General features: G+C 33.7%; 1 protein-coding gene across 1 annotated transcript in view; it reads left to right on the top strand.

Annotated features, from left to right (window-relative positions):
* Nucleotides 1–22,701, top strand: part of LOC149777545 (uncharacterized) — a 32,878-nt gene that overhangs the window by 5,415 nt on the left and 4,762 nt on the right. Inside the window, exons 4-16 of the mRNA XM_089942147.1 lie at nucleotides 1,446–1,517; nucleotides 2,414–2,543; nucleotides 3,048–3,142; nucleotides 5,412–5,480; nucleotides 6,100–6,238; nucleotides 12,899–13,058; nucleotides 17,079–17,251; nucleotides 17,972–18,208; nucleotides 18,780–18,948; nucleotides 19,705–19,832; nucleotides 20,125–20,287; nucleotides 20,701–20,810; nucleotides 22,010–22,135. Coding sequence (XP_089798273.1) covers nucleotides 1,446–1,517; nucleotides 2,414–2,543; nucleotides 3,048–3,142; nucleotides 5,412–5,480; nucleotides 6,100–6,238; nucleotides 12,899–13,058; nucleotides 17,079–17,251; nucleotides 17,972–18,208; nucleotides 18,780–18,948; nucleotides 19,705–19,832; nucleotides 20,125–20,287; nucleotides 20,701–20,810; nucleotides 22,010–22,135 — 1,771 coding nt within the window. The remainder of the gene's footprint in view (nucleotides 1–1,445; nucleotides 1,518–2,413; nucleotides 2,544–3,047; nucleotides 3,143–5,411; nucleotides 5,481–6,099; nucleotides 6,239–12,898; nucleotides 13,059–17,078; nucleotides 17,252–17,971; nucleotides 18,209–18,779; nucleotides 18,949–19,704; nucleotides 19,833–20,124; nucleotides 20,288–20,700; nucleotides 20,811–22,009; nucleotides 22,136–22,701) is intronic.

Here is a 22,701-nt window from a genome sequence, read left to right as displayed (position 1 = left end):
AAAGAGGGTTTTAAATCGTTCAAAATAAAGAAAAGAGTAAAGGCGATAAAAAAACAACCTTGGTGTACGTCCAAAGGACAATTAAACACATCGGTAATAAGATTATTGGACTTAAATTACACGCTATTATATCATTTCAAATTGCCCTAATGATTATTAACATTTTTCCATTAATATTTTCATTAACTATCTTTTGGTACAGTGAATGTCTCTTTATCCTATCAAAAGCTTTTTCATAGTCAATAAATACTGCATAGAATCTACCCCTACATTTTCTTAAATATTTACAAATTAATGGATGTAATATAAATATAATTTATGTTGTAGAATAACCGTTACAAATCCTGCTTGCTCTTTGCCCAGTAATTCGTTTTCCTCCACCCATTAATTTACCCTTTTGTTTAAAATCGACGTAAACAATTTGCTCAATACAGGCAGTAGACTAATGCTTCTATAATTGGAGGGTCCATTTGCATCCCCTTTCTTCAAAATTGGCATGAAGACAATCTTTGACCAATATTATGGAAAATACATAAAATTGAATAGTTTATTTAATATTATTGTTAATATTGGCGATATTATGTTACCCGTACATATAAAGAAATCGCTGGATAAAGCACATATTCCCCTAGCGTTGAAATGTTTCAATTTACTCAATGCTAGGCGTACCTCCTCTTCCGTAACTGTTCTGTCTAAAGTCTCGTGAATTAGTTGAATGTGTTCATTTTCCTGTATCTGGTCAACATAACTGGAAAAAGTAAATGATTCTGAAAAATATTCATACCAAGTTCCAGACGTGATATTGCTTTGCATACCAGTACTTAGGTTTTTTACAAGGCGACAGAAAAGTTGTATATTTTAGAGTATAACGCAGATAAAAGGCTATTTTTTTAAATTATATTTTATTCATATTGCTTTTGGCTGCTTCTTGAAAGAGATTTCTAAATATTTCTATAAAATTTATAATCTTCAAGTGATTCACGTGTGCTTTTAACCTGAACTGCATAAGATATCTCTAGGCTTTGCTTTTAGCGGTTGTGCAATCTGTGTCAAACCAAGGCTGACATTTAACAATTCTTCTTTGAGATGTCACAGCTAGGTTTTACTATCTATTGATTGTCTTCGTGGTGCTTGCTGCATCATGGTAAATATCAATAATTGCTCCCACGCATTATTTAAATTTGTTATTGTATATATTATTAAAATATTATCCATATTTTAAGATAATAGATCTTCGCAATTTTGGGTAATACTAATAATAATAATAATAATAATAATAATGCATGCTGCAGGGTCTTTTTTAAGTAACAAAGAAAACCTTTGATGTGTAGGAACTTCGGCCCTTCGAGTTCCAATACAAATTTGAACCAATAACAAGAAATCCTATCCGTACATGTAATTGGCACCTAAGTCCATTTGAAACTGACTAATTTCATTTGTTTCAGTATTGCTATGTGGAGAAGTTCACAGCCAGTAATGGAGATCAACGCTTCAATCTTGGATGTAGATCACAGCAGGTAAGATCTTGAGAAGCCCTATATTTCATTTACGGAAATGATTAATATTATAAATTTCATTTTATACTAAAAATTAAATTTATTTTGTATGTTCCATCAAAAGTATCACTAATTAAAATATTCTTTTTTTGTAATTGTTTCTAAATTACAAAAGTTAAACAAAATGATAGTTTGACTAATTCGATTCAATCTGCTAAAATCTGTAGAAAGAGCAAAAGTACACATGTGCACCTCTATGTATGTATGTATGTATGTATGTATGTATGTACTGTTTTAGAAATGGAATGAATTGTGACACGAAAATGTTTCTTATTGGACAGTCTATATAGTTTTATTTATATTTAATTCCTCAATAGTCCTTTATAGACCTTTTAGTTTGGATCGTTATACATTATCGCCAGGGAAGATATTGCGCTTCATCAAATCATCAGTGATATCAAGCCACCTCTACTACATTAATAATAATAATAATAATAATAATAATAACAATAATAATAATAATAGTAATAGTAATAATAATTTATCCAAGGTGACATAATTAGTTCATAGCTAGTTTACCTCACGGCCCTGTAATTAAAACACATATGCAACATGTATATATCTAATTAGTAAATGTCTACAATGTTAATATCTACTGCATATAACCAAAATAAACAGAACACAAATTATACGAGCATAACATACACAAAGACGTATAACGATTACCATTGAAAAATGTTATGTGGTCATAAAACCAGGATTGCTAACAGATATTTCTACAGGAGACACATTCAAAAAGCTGAAGAGTTTGGTGCTTGTTTCGTATCCTGCTGCATACTATCTAATCTTTCAAATATAACTAGTTCATTATTTATATTTATATGCCAAACAAAGTTAATGAATATTTCTCATCTTAGGCCTGTAGTACTTATATGAGAACACGAGCACTGGGACATAACGTCACTGTAAATATGGAAGACACTTCAGTCTCTTGTACTGAGTGTTGCACCTCTGATCTATGTAACTCTTTTGGATGTGGAGAACCAGGTAATAATCTCATTGTCATTTTATCTCTGTGAACAAAATTAAGAGGTATATTATCTCTATTAATAAAGGTGAGAAGTATATCTTTGTTATTAAACAATGACATTTCCACTTAATCACAGTGATATTGTTTTATATTGCAAGGAGTCTGTGTCAAGTTTACAAACCTTTATTGTACCGCACGAAAAAAGTGATTTCATAAGATTTCATCTTGGAATGTTTAGTGGCGAACGTTGTCCGATATATGAAAACAAAATTCTGAAGCTGATGTGATAGTTTCAGAGGTCCATCCGTTCACAAATTACAGCTAATTAGACATAACCTTCATCTTGCTTAACGCAAGGACATTTCTAAGTCTGGACAATGTGAATGCATGCAAAATGAAAAACAAGGAATACATTATATTTGCGAAGATAATTCCCACCAGGCATTTGTATATAAAGCCAAAATTGCTAGAATCAAAAAATGTAATTTGTAACAATTTATATTCGCCTTCTACAATTTTAGGATATCCGTTGACAACGGGTCCAGTGTGTGCTTCCTGTACAGGTGTAAGGAACCCGTCTCTGTGTAATCACCTCCGGGTATGCGAATCATCACAGGTAAGAACCGATTAAAATAAATGTCTGCAATGTTTCCTGTGTATTATTGAACCAGCTTAGCTGCATTTTCCTTGATTATATAAATAATTATTTTGTTGGGACTAATTATTTCAGTTCCTATTTGAAAGCAATCCATCTAAATTAAATGCATTCGCAGATTTAAAGTTAGTGTTGAAATATCAACACTTATTGAGTTACCATCATTAAATGATGAATAGCATAGTCTGCTATTGCCTAATAATAGTCTGCTATTGCCTAGTAATGGTCTGCTATTGCCTAATAATAGTCTGCTATTGCCTGATAATAGTGTGCTATTGCCTAATAATAGCCTGCAGTATGAACTATTAACCACTATCTTAACTAATGTCGGAAACGTGCACGCATACGGCAGATAATAAATAGACATATAGTCCACATTGCTGCTGTAATGTTAATACAACCGATTCATAGGTTAAAGAAATCACATCTTAGCAAACAAATATATCAAACAAAAGTCACTTCTTAGTGTCACTACGTTATTATTATCAAAGAAAAATGATGCATGGACTTAAGACAGTGCATCTTGTGCTTTCGAGATTCGCTCACTTTCCACTCGAGCAGAGCCATCTCGTTACCCCTTGGTTATGTGTCTCTCAAAGACTTCCGACTACACGTCCCGTGGACAACATTTGCGACATTTATAAAACACGTGACGTTGGGAAAACCTTCCATAGACGATTAACTCCAATCAGAATTCAGCTTTATCTAAACGCCATTATTAAGAATAATAAACATATCTCTGCAAAGTTTCAACTTAAAACAAATATTTGAACATGTAAAACGCTGGTTCTGCAGCATTCCAACTTTTGAAAAAACCAGAGCTGTACCCTTTGACCAGTTTCTGCTGACACAGTTATCAAACGGAGCCTCATTAAGAATCAACCATGTCCCTACCAGACACATTTAATACAGACATGTCATGGATTTCAACTCCATGCAAAATCACTTACATGATTTTAAAATTGCTATGAACTAAATGATATTTGCAAATTCATTCCATTATATACTGCAATGACATCTTCAAAATTCATACTGTTACATACTTTTCAGATAAAGTAATCATTAGAAAAAAGAGAATTGCTGATTAGTTAATTTAAAGTATTATGGTTGAAGATTTTGTCTTCGATGTGTTTACAGACAAAACGTACGTACCCTCATTGACATTTCATATAGATCCAGGGGTAAGCACTCGATTTGTAGAAATATCTACTGCTCAATTTTGTTACTTTATTTTGTTCTATTAACTGTGTTTAAGGCCAACTCCGTGTATGGTACGACCCTGCGTCCATTATTACCCGAATAGCAAGCGTCGTTTATTCAACGGTCGTTTGCCATGCGTTGTACGCCATCATTTTCTATATTCTTTTTTGCTAATCATACTTATGTACTGTTAATAACAACCATCATAATATTTAAAAAAAATCAAAACTTAAGAGAGGACACCTTGCATTACAGTTTCTCGAGGTTGGAAAAAGCGTTGGTAACCTACCATCCAATAGTGTCGTTGATATTGAAACAGGAAGACCTTTAAACTCTTTGCGTCTTTATAGAAATAATATACACACAGTTTTACAGAAATGGGAAGACACATTTTTTCAGGTTGTACCGATTAAAGACGATCTTTGCTGAAAGAATGAGGAATTTTCTTAAATATATTCTCCAAACAAATAAGACGGCGATAGCCCTGGTATTGCTGTTTCCGTTTACTAACATTCTTTTACTTACCATTAGTCTTGATAATTTCACGTAGTGTTATGTTTGCTTTCTGCCCAAATAGGTATATTTACTTTTTATATTTCTTAATTTTGAAGATTTATGTACTAAGTGATTTTAATATTGTTTTTTTATTTGTTCAATATCTTTTGATTTAGGTGTAGTTGTCTTGTTTACCTTACTGGGTTTTGAATTTAAGAGAAATCGGACTTTATTTATCTGACAAAAAACTGATATAACACGACGCTCGGGTACAGACTCTTTAGTCAAGAAAATGCAATAGTTTAATGATTATACTGGACAATTTTTGTGATAACGGTTTTAGAGAAATATATTTTGTATGTTGGTGTGTCTTTGTTTTCTAATCTACATTTCGGAAAAAACAGCAAATTATGGAAAATTTATCAGCAACAAAAACGTCCAGATTTACTGTGTCTTTTTGAACAATTTTTGCCTTTCTGCTAAGATGAAGACAGCTTTCTGATCGTTTCATCTATTTCTTATTTTACTATCAAAGGTCTGCAACGTTCACCAGTTCGTGGAATTTTCCGACACACTTTACACCAGTCAGTGCATGTCTCAATATGTAAGTAAATATATTTGGTGTATATTTATTTATTTATTTATTTATACCTATATATGTTTGAGTGTGACAGACATCCTGTGTGCTATGGCTTATTAGCATACAGAAAGAGGGATTATGTTCCTTGGAATTTCATCTATTATAGGATTAAATTAATTTTCTTCAGTTTTAGAACATTTCTCGTGTGGTCTATAGCCGGTGTAATTTTGCTGAACCCTACATGCAACCATAAGCGAGCTATTTTTAGTATATGATGACTCGAATTTAATATTCACCTCAGCTATTAAAATACGCGAATTTTTACTTTATAAAATGTTATTGTTAACCATTGTAAATTTTTATTGTTTTTTCCAAATTTACTTTGCAGTAATTCATAGTTTTCAACTTCACAGTTTCTGTTACACGATATTAAGAGATCCTACCAGTTATCATATTCCACTGAAGTCCAAAATATATTACAAGTTGCTGTTCAATACAAAGTAACTAAAATATCATCATAAATATACAGTATCATCAAGTTTCCCAAATAATAATCTTATAGTGCAAGTTATAATGCCTGTAAACAGAGATAATCAGTCATTGAGACATGTGTCACCAGAATACTTCTCACCGTAATACACAGGAATGTAGTCGTCAACTTGATCCCGGGTCATCAATAATTGGGAAAAGAGACGACAGTAATTTGAGTATGCGGCGAGTATCGCGGGCATCAGTGTGTAATAAATGTTGCCATGATAACCTCTGCAACCTTGACTGCACTGGTGAGTATTTCACTATCTCCAGTCGAAAGTAGTTTTAGCAATTATTTTTAAATATGAACGGGTGTTTCAGCAACATACTGTACGACTTTGCTGAGTCCACTATTTAGCAGAAAGAATATGAAGTCATATTTTCCCATACATACGCAGTAACCTTTCTGTTATCCTCATTTTGTTTAACTACCTAAGGCTTAACAATAGAAACAATTGCAAGGTAAAATTGCAATTGAATCTGAATGTATGTTTTATTCCCAAATAAATTTACAACCGTAGATTCATCAATACACAATAATTCATGCGCACATAGCTAGACCCAGCGACCATTTAACTTAGTCGCGCGCTCTACATCAGTTTAAGAAAGAAATGTCGTTTTTGTCTACTTAAAATTGAAATTCAGAGTCATGTTTTGAATGAATGCGCATGGATTTTGTTTCTATGTTGATCCGACCCAATTCTACTTTTCTGATTATGAGGGGCTGGGTTATTGGGTCAATTCAGTGAAATAAGGTGAATGGATTTTAACTGGAAATGTAGGATGCTCGAAATTCCAGCACAGCTGCTGTGTGTATCAAGTTTTGCAAGATATGTCCGTCGCATTTGAAGAATTAAGAATGTACGATTTGAGGCAAATCAAGATGTATACATGTAAGTATATTTATTACCATTCTTATTACCAGCTAGAGAAAACATGCTTATGCCCTGTCACTTACATCGCGCTGTTGGAAGGACGCCAGCTATAACCTGTCGAGAACGTGCGTGGGATGTAATGATTTTCAGTATTGTAAAATACTGCATGATTCTGAGATTGTAAAGTTAACGGAGACAAAAATTAACATTTAGTAAATTGAGAATATACGTACAGTGTGTACGCTGTATCAATGATATAGCATGAGAGGTATAAATTTTTCATTAAAAGGAAACGAGGTACCCTTTTGATGAAAAAATTATACAATGAGTGATATATCATCGATACAGGGTACATACTATACATATATTTTATTTATATCACATACAAATACAAATATTTGTCCTTTGAAGGGAGTTAAGATTGACTACAGGCAACTGTGTATTGACCGAGTGAATGAATGAACTCACATGGCTGCCGAGTGTGTCTGCTACAAATATAGATTTTATGTTTTGTGGCTATTCGCAATCATCTTTGCATATTGAAAAGTTGATTGTTTTCTTTTTTTGAGTTTCTATTTTAATTCACATTGATTAAATCAATATAAGAAACACTTATGATTTAAACATGAAAGATTATGTTAATGAAGAAAGTAGAGCAAAGCAAACACTGAACGCTCAGCCATTCACGTGTCGATTCATGGAAATAATAATTTTAATATTTATAATATATACTCCTTTTTTCTCTGTAAACTTTACATTGTCAATCGTTCAGTATCTTACGATACTGAACAACTTGATATTGAACGCACGTGCACGACACGTGTGAATAAATATAGTATAGTATTAGGAACTACTTTGTAAACAAACTATGTATACTCATGTAGTTTCAGTTTAAAAGACTTGTTTGTGGATGAAACAGATCATTAAACAGTTATTTAGGACAAACGGTGATAACGTTTCATTAATGGAATGGTTCAGACTATGGCCAGTGCTCTCTTGGGTATAGACAAATATCATCGAAAATAATACTGCGGGCAAGTGCAATGGCATAAATATCAGATACGTACCATTTTATAAATGAATGTAATACATTCGTGGGAAAAATGCAAATGAAGGATTTTGTAGAAAAGTAATGGCCACAGGTCCAATAAGGGAAGGTGACGAATAAAATTTATTTCCGACGGCTGAATGGATTGTCATACACCAGTTGCATTGCAATTTTGCGCACTAACTTTGTTGATATAATGTTTCAGATTTAGGCTAACAATAGACGCCATACATGATGCAGGTCATAACATTAACTGAGGATCATACAAGACCAGGCATAAACATGTCTTCTTTAGCTGGTAAAAAGAACGACAAAAATATACTTACATTTTTGCATCTTGAATTTCCTCAAAATGTTCTTTCGTAGTTCTGCAAATACGAATTACATGAGCTATGTCATGGGTTCTAAAATTTGATTACACAGTTCGAAATTGTACCGTAATTTCGACTAAATTCCAAGTGTAATAACATCCTCCTTATTGCTCTCAAAATGAAATGAACATTATATTCCATAGCGTCATTTTGCTAATTACATAAGAAAGAGTAAATATTTTCCCCACATTATGATTCCAAACATTCAATGACAGAACAGAAACATATAAGCAAATAAGTCAAGACGCATCCCTCGCTGCTTAATGAGATGTATTGCATGTAGAATTGACACAGATAAATCCAGTCCATAATCACAAATTTTAGTAGAATCAACAACAATCCCAAAATTTATTCATTCCAGACCAAACAAAAAGTTGTTGCCGTGCGCATTCATTCACAATATGACTCTAAATTTCAATTTTAAGAGACCTAAACGACAATTCCTTTGAAAGTGATGTCGAGCACGTGACTAAGTTTAACTTTCGCTGGACGGAGTTATTTGCGCAATAAAAATTGTTGTTGTTTATCAACGAATCTGTTGGTGTGTATTTATTTATTTACAGCATAAATTCAATTACTTTGTTCATTGTAGTGTATTTTTATATAATTAAGCATTCGGTAGAATAAGAAAATGAGTATATGATACAAATGTTACTGCATTTGTATGGGACAATATGAACTAGTTTTATCGGATGGATACCTCACTCCACAAGGTCGTACAAAAGCAGTAATATATATATATATATATATATATATATATATATATATATATATATATATATATATATATATATATATATGTTGACTGATATTTTAGTACTTATGAGTTCTGATCAACATTAAGTATGATACCACCAAATTAGAAACATTTTGCAGTTATAATTATTAATTTTTTTTTATCAGAACACAGGGATCGTACTTGACTCTTTTGTGACTCAAATAACACTATACTAATTGAATCCCATATGGGATTAGTATTGAAATTTGAAATTAAATGGCACGTAGCGATTTAAGGTATTATTTATCATATGTCCAATATGTACATATCCACTTTTCGTTGTATTTCGTATGGCAAACATAGACAGATCCGTCTTTTATTGTATTTCATGTGGCAAACATAGACAGATCCGTCTTTTATTGTATTTCATGTGGCAAACATGGACAGATCCGCCTTTCGTTGTACGTTAAATGGCACGCATGGGCGAGTCCGCGTTTCATTGTATCTGATTTAACCATGGGGTAGCTCATTCATACTCATGGATCAATGGCTGATCCAATGATACTGATCAATTTACACCTGGTTAAATATTACGACATTTATTAGAAAATATTCTGCTCCACATAGCAATTATTAGCCCCAACCAGGGCAACCTTTGGAACAGGGTAACCTTTGGAACATATAGCATTTCCTTCTTTCCTGCAAATTTTTTATTTTCAGAACACATTTAAAAAAAGTTACCTTTTTCATTAACGTTCCATTTAATGCAAATGTTGAATAATGTGCATGATCAAATTAAGCTGTAGAAAAACCATTTGGTTAATATTAATATCTTTAATTCACCATGCCTTTAATATCTCTCCTTAAAACATATGTTCAGCATGTTCTTAATATTCTTTGACTGGAGTAAGGATGAAATACAATTAATTTGAATATTTACCAATAATGACTAAAGTAAACTTAAGAACGTTACCTCAGATTCATAGGAATGAATTATATATATATATCTAATTTTCTTTAGTCACCATCAAGAAATATAAACCAGCATGTACAGTATTTCTATCTACAAGAGCCATACCTGGCATAAAATAATTCTGATAGATTTTTTCATAGTATTTCAAATATTTTATACTATTCAATTTTTAATGTATATTAAGAGTGGCTATTTTTTAATTATTCTTTTTCGTTTTTTTAGTGGGTTCATTAATGATCCAAAATACATGTATTCGTTGGTCTGTAAAATATGTAATTTGTTTGATAGATGAAAGATTTCTTCCCACACAAAAAAAAAATTAAAAGAAATTGCTGGAAATGTTTTTTAACCGAATCACATAAAGATAATTTAAGAGAAAGCGTTAAAACCTTTCTGTTATGTTACCAGCAATTTTTAGAAAAACTAAACCACACATTTTTTCCAGTGTAGAAAAGATATGATGGTGTGCATTCTACTGTTAGGACCTTTTTGATATATAGGCCGCTACACCGTCAAGTACAGTGTTACTTCAATAAATGCAAAAAGCCACAGATTTATTGACGAAACCCGCAAGACAAACTTTGACTCCAGCCAGATTTAATTGAGAACACTCAGAGATTTCTTTTGAAAACGCAATCGAGTCGATTTGAATCAAAACTGGTAGACAGAAGCACAACATCTAGACCTGTCATTTGAAGCAACCATTGCGAGAAATAAAACTTTTAAACCATCGTATCCATACAGCGCTTATTTATCCAGGTTTTAGGATTATATAAGCCAGGTTCGACTTTCATATGCACATACTAAACTCTGCCTGAAGCTATTCAAATAATAAATCTCTTTATTTATTGAATTGATGTACTGGGGTTTCGTTTTTTGTGTACAACGATACCCGAGGATGATTTATGCATATTGTACAATATTTTGAAACAGTGAGTTCGGTTCATCCTATGCCGCACGTGCGAAGTGCTTTCGATGGGAAAACCGATCTTCATCAAGTGCACAGACGATGTAGGGCTACATCGTCTATGTATAAATACCTCACCATATGACGAAATCTTTATATTACGGAACGTCTTGTCAGTGAGCAGTCTACTTAAGGATCAGCAAATCTTCAGCTTTAGAGGTGTGTGAATTATGTATGAATTTTTTTTATATGTATGTTATAGGTTATGACTATTGTACAACCACGTTTATTTTTGTATATTTTCTATGTAACTTCGGCTTGCTTAGTATAATGCAAAAAATTTCTATTCTTTTATGTGACTTAACAAGAGATATATATTAGCAATAAAACTGCATTTTATTAAGAAACGTTTAGTAGCATAGAATTCTTATCGGACATGGGTAGGTTCACTTCTGAACCTGTTTATTGCTTTGTAATGTTGTGCCGATAATGTAATTTGTATAGCTTACAGTATATAACGTCATTACGTGTTATCGTATATGTCCGTGTCATTCTTAGCACACGGTGTTAGATTTATTTTCAGCTGATCAAAGCTGACCATGGTGATCAGAGCTGACCGTGGCAGCTATCTAGCTGATCCACGGTGATCAGAGCTGACCATGGCAGATGTGAAGCTGATCTATAGTTATCAGAGCTGACCGTGGCAGCTGTGGAGCTGAACATGGTGGTCGTGGTTGACGGGTTACCAGCTGTAGAGCTGACCAAAGAAGTTGACCATGACGGCTGTTGTGCTGGCCATAGCGACTGTGGAGCTGACGATGGAGCTGATTGAACAGTGTTTTGCTGGTTGAGTGGCAGGTGATCGGGCGTTGCTGACTGATTGGTGGGTGCTAACTGCTTGATTGGCCAAGGAATTGAATGGTGGTCGGTGACTGCCTTTAATGCTGACTGCTTTGATCAGTGTGACTGGTAGCCAAGTATGCTAGTGACGAGTGTTTTGTACTATCTTTAGCCATGGGCTAATTTTGGGGTTTGTTAAATCCAGTGTTTTTGGACTGTAAAGAGATTTTGTACGATATCTGTCCCATCGTTTCATCATTTTACTATGTGAGTAAAGTACCTAATTTTTTCACTATTTTAGTGAATATATCATTTCACTATATGAGTAAAGTACATAATTGTTATTACTATTTGAGTAAAATATACTTTTCGTCGTGTGAAATTAGTGTGAATCATTAACCTTTGTCCTTGTACTGCCTAAGGTCATTTACTTGCATTCATACTTATGCTACATTATTAGGTTTGTGCGGGTTGTGTTAATTTGTCCGATATTTGGATCTTAAACACGCACGTATTAATCGTAATTATTTTTCCATTCAAGTCACTCATCAATGAACATTGTATATTTGTCACCATCAAAAGTGTTCTATCATAAATTCCAATCCGACCCGGTTATTTTGTTACAGCAGGAAAGTGTTTACATACATTTTCTTTTTGTTACGATTAAATCTGATCAAAGTGTCATTATAAATACATTTTATGCAAAATAGTTGAACCGAATCTGTGCAAACGAAGTATGCTAACGAAAATGTTTTGGATAAAAATTAAATCTGGATTAGAAGACCTAAACAAAGTTCTACTATACTTAAAGTTGAGGCTATTTATGAAAACAAAGCCAGTTGATTTTATGCAATATTCCTACTCTTATAAAGTGGTATAATATAGAGGATGGCGCCCGCGGCCACCATTACCGACCCATAAAATTAGTGCGAAACATGCTCAGCTTTTTTATAGTGTAAGTCTTCTTTATAGTTAGATGGTTAAAATTATTCAATGGAAACTCTTGAAATGCAAGAAGGTTTCTGGGTTCTCTCCCACCCCCACCCCGACACCAGAGCCCAAGCAGGGAGTTCCATCCCACAGACCCATCGCCTACTTGTTTAGCATCCCCAAACCAATATTCCTGGATCAATCACTAAATAGCGTTCATGCACTGGCACTGTGATATGATTATTGCAGATACGTCAACATCGGCAGTTTTTGTGCGGCTTGTTGGTGGTCACAATGCATACGAGGGACGCGTTGAAGTCTATGCCTTTGGAGAATGGGGTACAATATGCGATGATTCATGGTCCTCAGTTGACGCGGGGGTCATATGCAGCATGCTGGGATATTCCAGGTCAGTGAACAATATCTTAACTCCATATCTTAAATGCTCGTAGATATGTTACATATCAAACTCGTCTAATTTATCTAGTATGCGTAATAGTAAAGGAAGTAGGGAGTGTTTCACTTTGCGGTTAGTCCAGATTTATAGCTAATTAACTTGTTTGACGCAAAGTCCTCTGTTTTTCGGAAACGTTTTTGTCATGTAGTGTACCTGATATAAATAAACCATAACGTTATGTTGTTGTTTTTAATGAGTTTCTTTTATACGGTTAGGTGGGTGGGTAAATGTTCATTTATCAATATTGCATTAAAAGATTACTTTCTATTTTTAGTATTTGTTTTTACAAAACAGGTTTCTAAATACATAAGAAAAGATTTTGTCATGTCAGCATTTTAATACAGACACGTCAACATGAGTCAGTCTGTCCGGCATTCGGTATATCCTTGTCTGTCCACCAGTCTGTCCGTCATTAACTACATCCTGCAGTCTGTCCACCAGTCTGTGAATGAAAAATCTACTGTTTTAACACTAACAATGCTTTAAGTTAATCAGATGGTCTAAACTCGGATTGTTATAAATGCAAGGTTTACATGTCACCGTTTTTCTTATTAATTAAGTACACAGACACATGCACACACGCATATTGGGGGACAGGATTACTAACAAAATGTCAATAGTGTATAATCCAAGAACTAACATTATAGAATGAATCTTGTCATCACTTATTCTTATAACTGACCACCAGAATGACGAGGCTACGAAAGTAGTTTGTGTGGATGTGAAATAAATTTAAGCTTTCTAAAAATCCGATTTATAATATTTATTTCTTGGTTGGTGGGTGGAGAGAGGATGCATTTTTTTGTTATGGGGAGGGGGGAAGCAGTTGGACTTTGAGAAACACAATTTTAGGTCTGAAGTTATTTTCGTCTGCTTGACTATTGGAGTGATTTTACTGAACCAGTATAACCTATACATTTGCGAAATGATTTGTATATGGATACATTTTTAGATACACTTCCAAAATTAGGATTATCTTGAGAAATATAATTTTAATAATAAACTTGCCATTTTCTTATCTGAGTATTTATCGGTGTCAAGAAGAATTTTCAGCTCCAATAAAACTTAACAATTTTACTGTGGAGCAAGAATGTTATAATGAAATTCCAAATCCCTCCAAATTCCCTCTCATTACTCAAGGCAGTAGTCTTAAACATAAATGTAATGCTTCGATAAATTAAGTTAATATAAGTTAATGTTAATAATACTTTAAAGAGGTGGGATGAATAGAAATACTATTTTAGTTTACGTTTTCACAAAATATCTACATTCAAGAACTGTTATTCGTACGTTTTCATAACGTATCTACATTCAAGAACTGTTATTCATACGTTTTCACAATGTATCAACACGCAAGAACTGTTTCCAAATAAGTTAAATTTTTGTGAGGTTAGCATTGTGTTGCTTTTATTTTAACTGAAACACACACACACACACACACACACACACACACACACACACATATATATATATTTTGGGTTCCAATATATATAACAAAAGGTATGTGGAAGAGAATTTAAAAATGCACTGCGTAAAATTCTTTTATGACTTGGGTAGTTATAGAAGGATAAAATTTAACTACAATCTTATTTTATTCTGCTTTTAAGTCACTCATATTTAATTTACGTGTGAGTTTATAGCTCCCAAGCTTCCCACGGGATTTTTTTTATATACCTAAAGCCGCCAATAAGCGATTAATAATACAGTTATGAGAAGTAGATTTTTAAATTGTGACTTTTTCGTGTAACGTATGAATTGTAACGCACGGAATTTTTAAAAAAAAACAAACTGATTTTAACATGAGGGATATCTACATTTTCTCCTTAGTTGGTAGAAAGTCGGACTTGAAATCCAAGGCTCCTGAGTAACATCAGGCCAAACCATGCCAACCCAGGTCGACTGCCTCAATGCGTCTTTGGGAAAAGTAATTAGCTCCTATGTCCTCGGCGTGTTATAATCACTAATGTGTTAAAAGCGCCGATAGAAATCAGTCAACCGACCAATCGCCAATCTCAAGGACATTAGTGAGAAATTATTAAATACAGATAATTTCATTGTAATTCAGAATTAAATATGATCCGGTGATAGGTAAAGTAGAAGTTCGTCTTATTTTATCAACGAAAACTTGCTCTGTTATGAGTGCTCTTAATAAATCATTTGAGTACTATTAATTTTCAAACGCTTTTGAATGTAAGCATTACGAGCAGCAACCGAGTAGCCAAGGCAAGCTTCAGAGACGGAATAATGGAACTGTTACAGTTTGGTAAGGCAATAATCAAGAAGTTAATTTGCTCACACACTAAAATGATATAATACATTCACTGACAGAATGAAATTTTACGACCCCCCCCCACAATATTATTTACATTCATATACATACTTAAATATAATTCCGACGTCAATGTTTATTTCCCACTGAAAGCCTATATTTTCAATGAATTTGCTGGTGAGCTTTAATTCTGAGAAGTTCATATCGCGAAGATCTTAATGTTAGGATCCTATTTTTGAAAGACGTTAACAATATTCATTACAAATATTACCGGTAAAATTTGTTTTAGCAAATGGATAGAAAAGAATAATACAATAAATTGTGTTCCCTCATTAAATGAAAAACTCGAATGAGATTGACCTATCAGAGTCAGAGGTGTTCTAGTTTTGAATTTATTGGACCTATGGAGGGTCCCCGGTGGCCTAGTGATCTACAGATCACTGACATCTCACGTCGGCGTGGGTTCGAATCTCAAATTCGGACATTGCAAGTATGCGAGAAAGTTTGAAAGTAGCTTTCCCAAGGTCAGTGGTCCTTCCAGGGGTTTTCGCGCGTTCTTTTTGGACTAAATATACTGGCTCCAATGCGTAACCTATCACATTATGAAGAATGTTGTTAAACAAATAGCTTCCAACTAGCTTTGATTGTGGGTCCACTGGGCTTTGATACATCAAATTAGAAGATTTAACTACCTCCAACGTTCTTATATTTATGTGCAATACTTGTTAATGTATCTGCAAAATCAGGATTCTGGACGGCTATAAGTGAAACTATGTACACTTTCGCCGGTAGCTTAAATATCCTCGCATTCAAAACGGATATTGTTAAAGTGTTCAAGAAATATATGACAGATTGATGTAAATGAATTTTTATTTTCATACTGGTGGTATCATTTAGCAGATGTGCATGGTTTGCTTGCTGATGCTAGCTGATACTTGTATTACTAGAGATCTGCATATGTCGAGGTAGGTTTGCTCTTTCCTATGTTGAAAACAGTGCCCTTTTAAGTTCATTTCGCTTTTGGTTTGCTCACGATTTGTTAAACAGGGAATATTCTAGTTTCTGGTTGTTTCTAGCAATATTGACTGCATTTTCTACCTGAAATCCTGTGCCACAAGACTCTGGACGCGTGACTACATTTTCTGGCCGAAATCCGTTGCCATAAGACTCTGGACGCAAACCTAGACAGTTTTGTCTTCTTCATTAAGATCAAAAAAAGGAGGTTTGTGTATCTTGCAATAAGGCAATAGCAGTGTGATGTAATAGATCATCATCATCTAGTTGACCACCATAATCTGGGAGGCCATCAGTATCTAGTTCACCATCAGCATCAGTGACATTCTTGATTATGCTCAAACATCATGCGCTCTGTTTGTAGTTTCTGGCACAGGTGGCAGTCCCTGCCTTTTCCGTACTGGTATTTCAAACTTGGATCTTACAAATCTACTCTTGTTGTATTACACTGACCCAAATTGAAAGCATACTATTACAATCATTTGTGGCTGAAGTACTTATAATAGAAACCAATCTGTAATCAGTAAAATAGTTATGGTCCTACATGAATAATGATGTCTTTCACATGTTTCGAACTATATTAATCGTCATAATGCCAATATGTGCGGAAATGAGAATACATAGCTTTGACAGACCTGAACGAACAATGGACTTAGATCTTAACCATCGGCTATGCTGTTCTTACCCAGATCTGGAGCTGTTGCGGTGAGTCAAGGGGCTTACGGTACTGGAACGGGTCGCATCTGGTTAGATGACGTCAACTGCCAGGGGTCGGAGACCACTATAGCCAGCTGCACATCCAATGGATGGGGCACCCATAACTGTGGTCATGGCGAAGACGCCGGGATTGTCTGCTCCTTCAGTAAGTAACGTGCTTTTCTTCCTCCTTACTGTTTCGTATATTCAGTAAAGGGTCGCTAATATATAGATCAATATAAAAGACCTAAGGTAGTTTGTTTTCTCTATTATTCTGTGTATTTACTACATATTTGGCTTGACAGTATTTGATATTGGCTTGAAATTAAATTTTAAATCTTAAAAAAGAAGAAACAAATAACCTGTAATGAAACTCTTTCACCAGTAATTGAAGAACAAAAAAAAAAAAAAAAAAAAAACAATCCTGAACGCATATAATAGAACAATAGCAGTTAGCTGATGTATGAATTAATATTATCATTCTACGAACATTAAGTTAGCTGTATTCACCTCGATTCACCATTTGCGGTCCACATTTACGCTTCTTATTTGTTGGGGTTTTTTTGGTGTCTTTTCCGCCGCATGTCAGGTTGTATTAATTTATACTACTTTATTTTTATGGAGAAGAGCTTAACCAATGTTGTGGAAACTTGTAGAAAGAACCAGTTGGATAATTTAGCAAATAACTTTTTGTTTAAACATGAACAATCTAAATTAGTCGGCAGATAATATTTTACGGTATAAAATCTTTGTTCGCATCCGTCATATGCTATACAACCAGAAACCGTTTCACATGACTGACTGTGGTTGTACAAGCTTTCGATCAAGTTTAAGTATTAACGGCTTCAGTAGCTTTATTTAATTGAGTTTTATTTTTCATCCACAGACAACTTGCCGGACAATTTTCTTCTGCTTATGGATGCCAGTCTCAAGGGCATTTATCGTATGGACATGACGACGTATAGCTATGTAAACATTCCACTCGTAAACATCCTTAATCCAGTTGCTATCGACTACGACCCAGTAGGGGGTACTATATTTTGGACGGATGTTGTTCTTAAAACTATTAATTCAGCATCGATCGATGGAAGTAACCAAAAGATAATACGCTCACTTAATAGCGGTAAGTTTTCACTTAAGTCAGATTCTAATTTTATTTTTCTGCTCCCAGCAAGTCCAAAAAATAAAGTGATTGTATATCTTTTCGTCATAGTATAATTCAAACTGAGTTGTGAAGTGCAGTTCATTTTACTTTTCCTCCAGAAATTCATCACCTACAGAAATTAGGTACTAATTGGTGTGGAAAAGTTATTAAGTAAACATTTTATTGATGCTGTCTTGAAAACAGCTTATACCCCTCACGACCATGCATCTGGATGCACGTGGAACACAGTCAATTAACACAGGAACGAACACAAATGTTCTAGTGCCTACATTACTTTGTCACAAAATTAAGTTCCTTTTCTGTCCTTAAAATATGTCTATATATTATATTTTATAACCGACCCTTTGTAAAAAAAAATATATTAATATGATTTGGTACGCTGTATGCGGAGAAAAAGAATTGTGGAACAAATATTCTGATTGTGAACATGTCGTGTTATTTTATTTGAATGGAAGCCTTCATCAATTTAAATGATGGATTTTTAGAAAGCAAAAACAAACTATTACCCAGTGTCATTTTTATATTTTAGTTGCCGTACCTGACGGAATTGCAGTAGATTCTTTATCAAGACTCCTGTTTTACACCGACACAGGAAATGATATAATTGCTGTCCTAAGTTTGGACGGTTTTATATGGAAGACTATTATCAACAATAGTTTGGACGAACCTCGAGCAATTGTAGCAGATCCAATAAATGGGTACTGATTGATTCTGTCTTTTTATGATTAAACATGGAAACTATCCATGTATATGTTGTAGTTAAGCAGAAAAGCCTTTTCACATTGAAACCACTCTAACGGTCGTATTTCTGATCCAATTTCGATCAAATTTCGATAAATAGGCTTATATAAAAACGTCAGTGAGTTTTATTATGAGAGAGATATATTTGATTTTGATAAAATTGTTTAATGAGGCATATTTCATCAATATGTTCGATTTCATAGCAATGACATTTTACTTTCGAAGGAAAGTTTATCAGACTATAGTAACGCAGGTAGGATTGACATGCTGTAAAGACTGTTGTTTCTTTTCCATGCAATATGTGAGGATTAATTTATTTTCAAGAAATACGTTAACATTTTTCCAGGTAGTATGTTCCCCGTACAAACCTGAAGCTAAACATAGGATTACTATATTATACGTAACATGGTTAATGGCCAGCTCCACTCCACTTCTCACCTGTACAAAGGACCTTGGTAAAGGGAGAAGCAGGGTGAATTTGGTCAGGAAACCAATCATAACATACATTGACGACTGTTCAGTGTACTCGATATTTTATTTTTCAGTATCAAATTTTGGTCCAAACAAATTTTTCTAAGAACTGCAAATTAGCACTCGCAATCCTACATTGTACTTGCACCAGTACTGTATTTTATGTTCATATTCGTTATTAATACATTGATTAATTAACTAACTGACTGAACTATACTTTCCATCAATTTTTTTTTTAAAAGTGTAATCTACTGGACAGATTGGGGGAGCAATGCTAAAATTGAAAAGTCCAGCTACGATGGCACAAACCGACGCGTGCTTATCAATACTGACGTTGTGTGGCCCAATGGTCTGGCTGTGGACATTCAAGGTTTGAAATTTGTTTTACCTTTATACATATCACATACATTAAAGTAGAACCTTCTTATTTCTGTTGGTTCTCGGGACTGAGTGGTTGTAATTTCTTCAAATATTTGACGAGTAGCCTGATGTATTTCGGATTCTCGTGACGTACAGTGGTTCAGTTGTTAATATAATTCTAAAAAATGTATGGTATTATCGATGTAAAGTAAATAAAGTTTAAAGAAAATAAAAGCGGTGGTACAAATATATACAAATTCGGAGTTCAGAATGAATACACTATAGTTGAAACCGTGTTGCAGCTGGAGTTATGTATTGGTGTGACGGAAGCACTGGCGTTGGAAAGATTGAACGAGCTAACGTGGATGGATCGAATCGTCTGGTTCTTGAATCAAGACTTGGAGGACATTTTTTCGGGATAGACGTGTACCAATCTTATCTGTTCGTCACAGACTGGTCTCAGAGGTATGCTCAAACAGTTTCATTTTGGCGTTGCGTGGTACATCAGTCCCGTTTCTTATTATCAGTGGATACTAAACTAATCAAGCATATCGGTTTACATTTTACCAATATATCAAAAGATGCCCAACTCTTCTCTCACAGGATTGTGGGTCTTAAATCCGCATGGACAAAAGTTTTGCAAATGTTGGATAATTTTGTGGATCACACATCACTTTAAATCATAGTATATTCACATCCATTTTATCTTAAAATTTATAATTATTGGACACCAAAATGGAGAATTATTACTGAAATCATCAGTTTACATTTACTTTTACGTTTTAAAACTGAATCAAATGTTGAATATTAATAGAAAGAGGATCACCTCATTATTAGCCACAGTCATTAATGTACATTCAATTTTGTTTATTCTTTAGGTCTGTGAGTAGGATTGGTACAGACGGGAACGGCCTTACCTCTGTTGGTCCAGCAACATTTGTACACTTAAATGATATACACGTACACAAAAACGGATATGGCCAACAAGGTATACATTGATCAACTACAGTATACAGAATAATGATATATCAATAAACACAATCACTTTGAAACTGAAGCAGTCTTTTGCTCATAAAATTTCCTTTTTCAATTAAATTGCCTCAGCAATTTAAAAACCTCTTAGAATGCAAATCTTACTTTTGTCGTGAGGATTGTGAGAAGTTCAATGAAAATATATAACCAACAGTGGGAACCAGACCATCACTAGATCTCTAGCATTTCCTCGCGCGGAAATACAAACCAACAAAGGAAAATAACGGTACATTTATTGTTCCTAGTCCATCTTGTGTTTTTGCATTAACTAATGTGAACAAAGCCATGACACTCAATATGCATCTATTAAACAGTCATATGCTTAAAAATAATTCCAGTGTGGCCATGTATTACATTCGTTCCAGGTTTTAATGTGTGTGCTGGAGAATAAAATCTGAAATTTTATGATTATTGAATTTTCTTGTAAACAAATTCTGACAAATTATAATATTTTCTGATCTTATTAGTTCCTGATTTAAGAGAAACAAAATGAAATTATTTCATTTTAATTTTCACTTAACACAAATAATTCTGCCTACTCCCATGGGTTTCCTTTCATTAATGAGTTCTTTTTCTATATCAAATGTCCATTATCAATCAACGATAAACAATTAAACTATCGCCACAATATTTGATATTTTGTAATACACATCCTGCTCTATTCTATTTCTTTTCTATCATACCGGATTGAAAGTAGATATAATGAAATGTACAATATGTGCTTTTTTAAAATGAATTTTTAATCAATACATGCATTTTAATTTTTTTTATTTCTATTTATACAATTGTTTCCTACAGTGATGTTTTTATTGGAAAGGAAACATCACCTTATGCTCCAAATGTTTATACATGTTGATTACTTGTAGTTGATTATGCCAAGCAAGGTGTGAATTAATTTTTGTTATGAACATATTTGTGCCATTATTCTGTATCTGCAAGCAAATGTTTGTTTAAAAATGTATTCGCAACATTTTGTGACTATACATGTGTTTAATTACCGCTGTTAAACCTTGTAAAATAAATTAGGAAAAATCCTTCTTTTCAATAAAGAAGTATCAACTTTGTAAACTTTGAAAATACTAATACAAAATACAAGTGGATCCCCTGAATGATACTTCTAAATAACTTATGTGATGACGTTGCTCAATATTTCAGGCACCAACGGATGTTCTAATTCACGTGGTGGTTGCAGCCACCTTTGCTTTCCACGACCTGGTGGTTCTAGGATATGCGTCTGTCCTGATGGTATGAGTCTCCAATCTGATGGCACAACCTGCGGCGGTGAGTTATCTGTCCACGTTGTATAGTTGCCTAACTTAGATTTATGAATCATTACAAAATTCTGAGGTAATTTGTAATTCATAGCAGGCTTGGTGCAGATTATAGTTCATGTATTTTGCAAGACACTTTTAGCAATATACTGAGTAATCAGTTACTTTAAATCCTAGAAAAATAAATTAATCTCTCGCATGTAATAACTATGAATTCTTTTTCCTTTTTCAAAATTAATAGTAACCAATAAAAATGCGTTGCTTTTAGCATTTGATTAAGATTTTTGGTCTTGGTCTGTTTGAAAAGTCTGATTTACAAACTGATACTTCTTTCGGTTTATATAATGTTTCAGTTACGAAATGTTTTTTAATTGAATCAGATATAAAAGCAAGATATTGTAAGAATTATTAATTTAAAATGTACAAAGAGGAAAATTTCAGCTTGTGGATCTTCAAATATACTGTATGTATTGGGTCACGCTTTCAGTGTCATTTTTCCCATCCAGGTTATATGCAGACTGTTTTGCCTATTTTCATGAAAAAATGGACTGACAAAGAACTTCCAAATTGCAAACG

The sequence above is a fragment of the Sinohyriopsis cumingii genome, chromosome 18 (genome assembly GCF_028554795.1).
Source record: "Sinohyriopsis cumingii isolate HCF-2022 chromosome 18, ASM2855479v2, whole genome shotgun sequence".
Lineage (NCBI taxonomy): Eukaryota > Metazoa > Mollusca > Bivalvia > Unionida > Unionidae > Sinohyriopsis > Sinohyriopsis cumingii.
The sequence above is the reverse complement of the archived record's forward strand: the minus strand, read 5'-3'. Positions and strand labels throughout refer to the sequence as shown.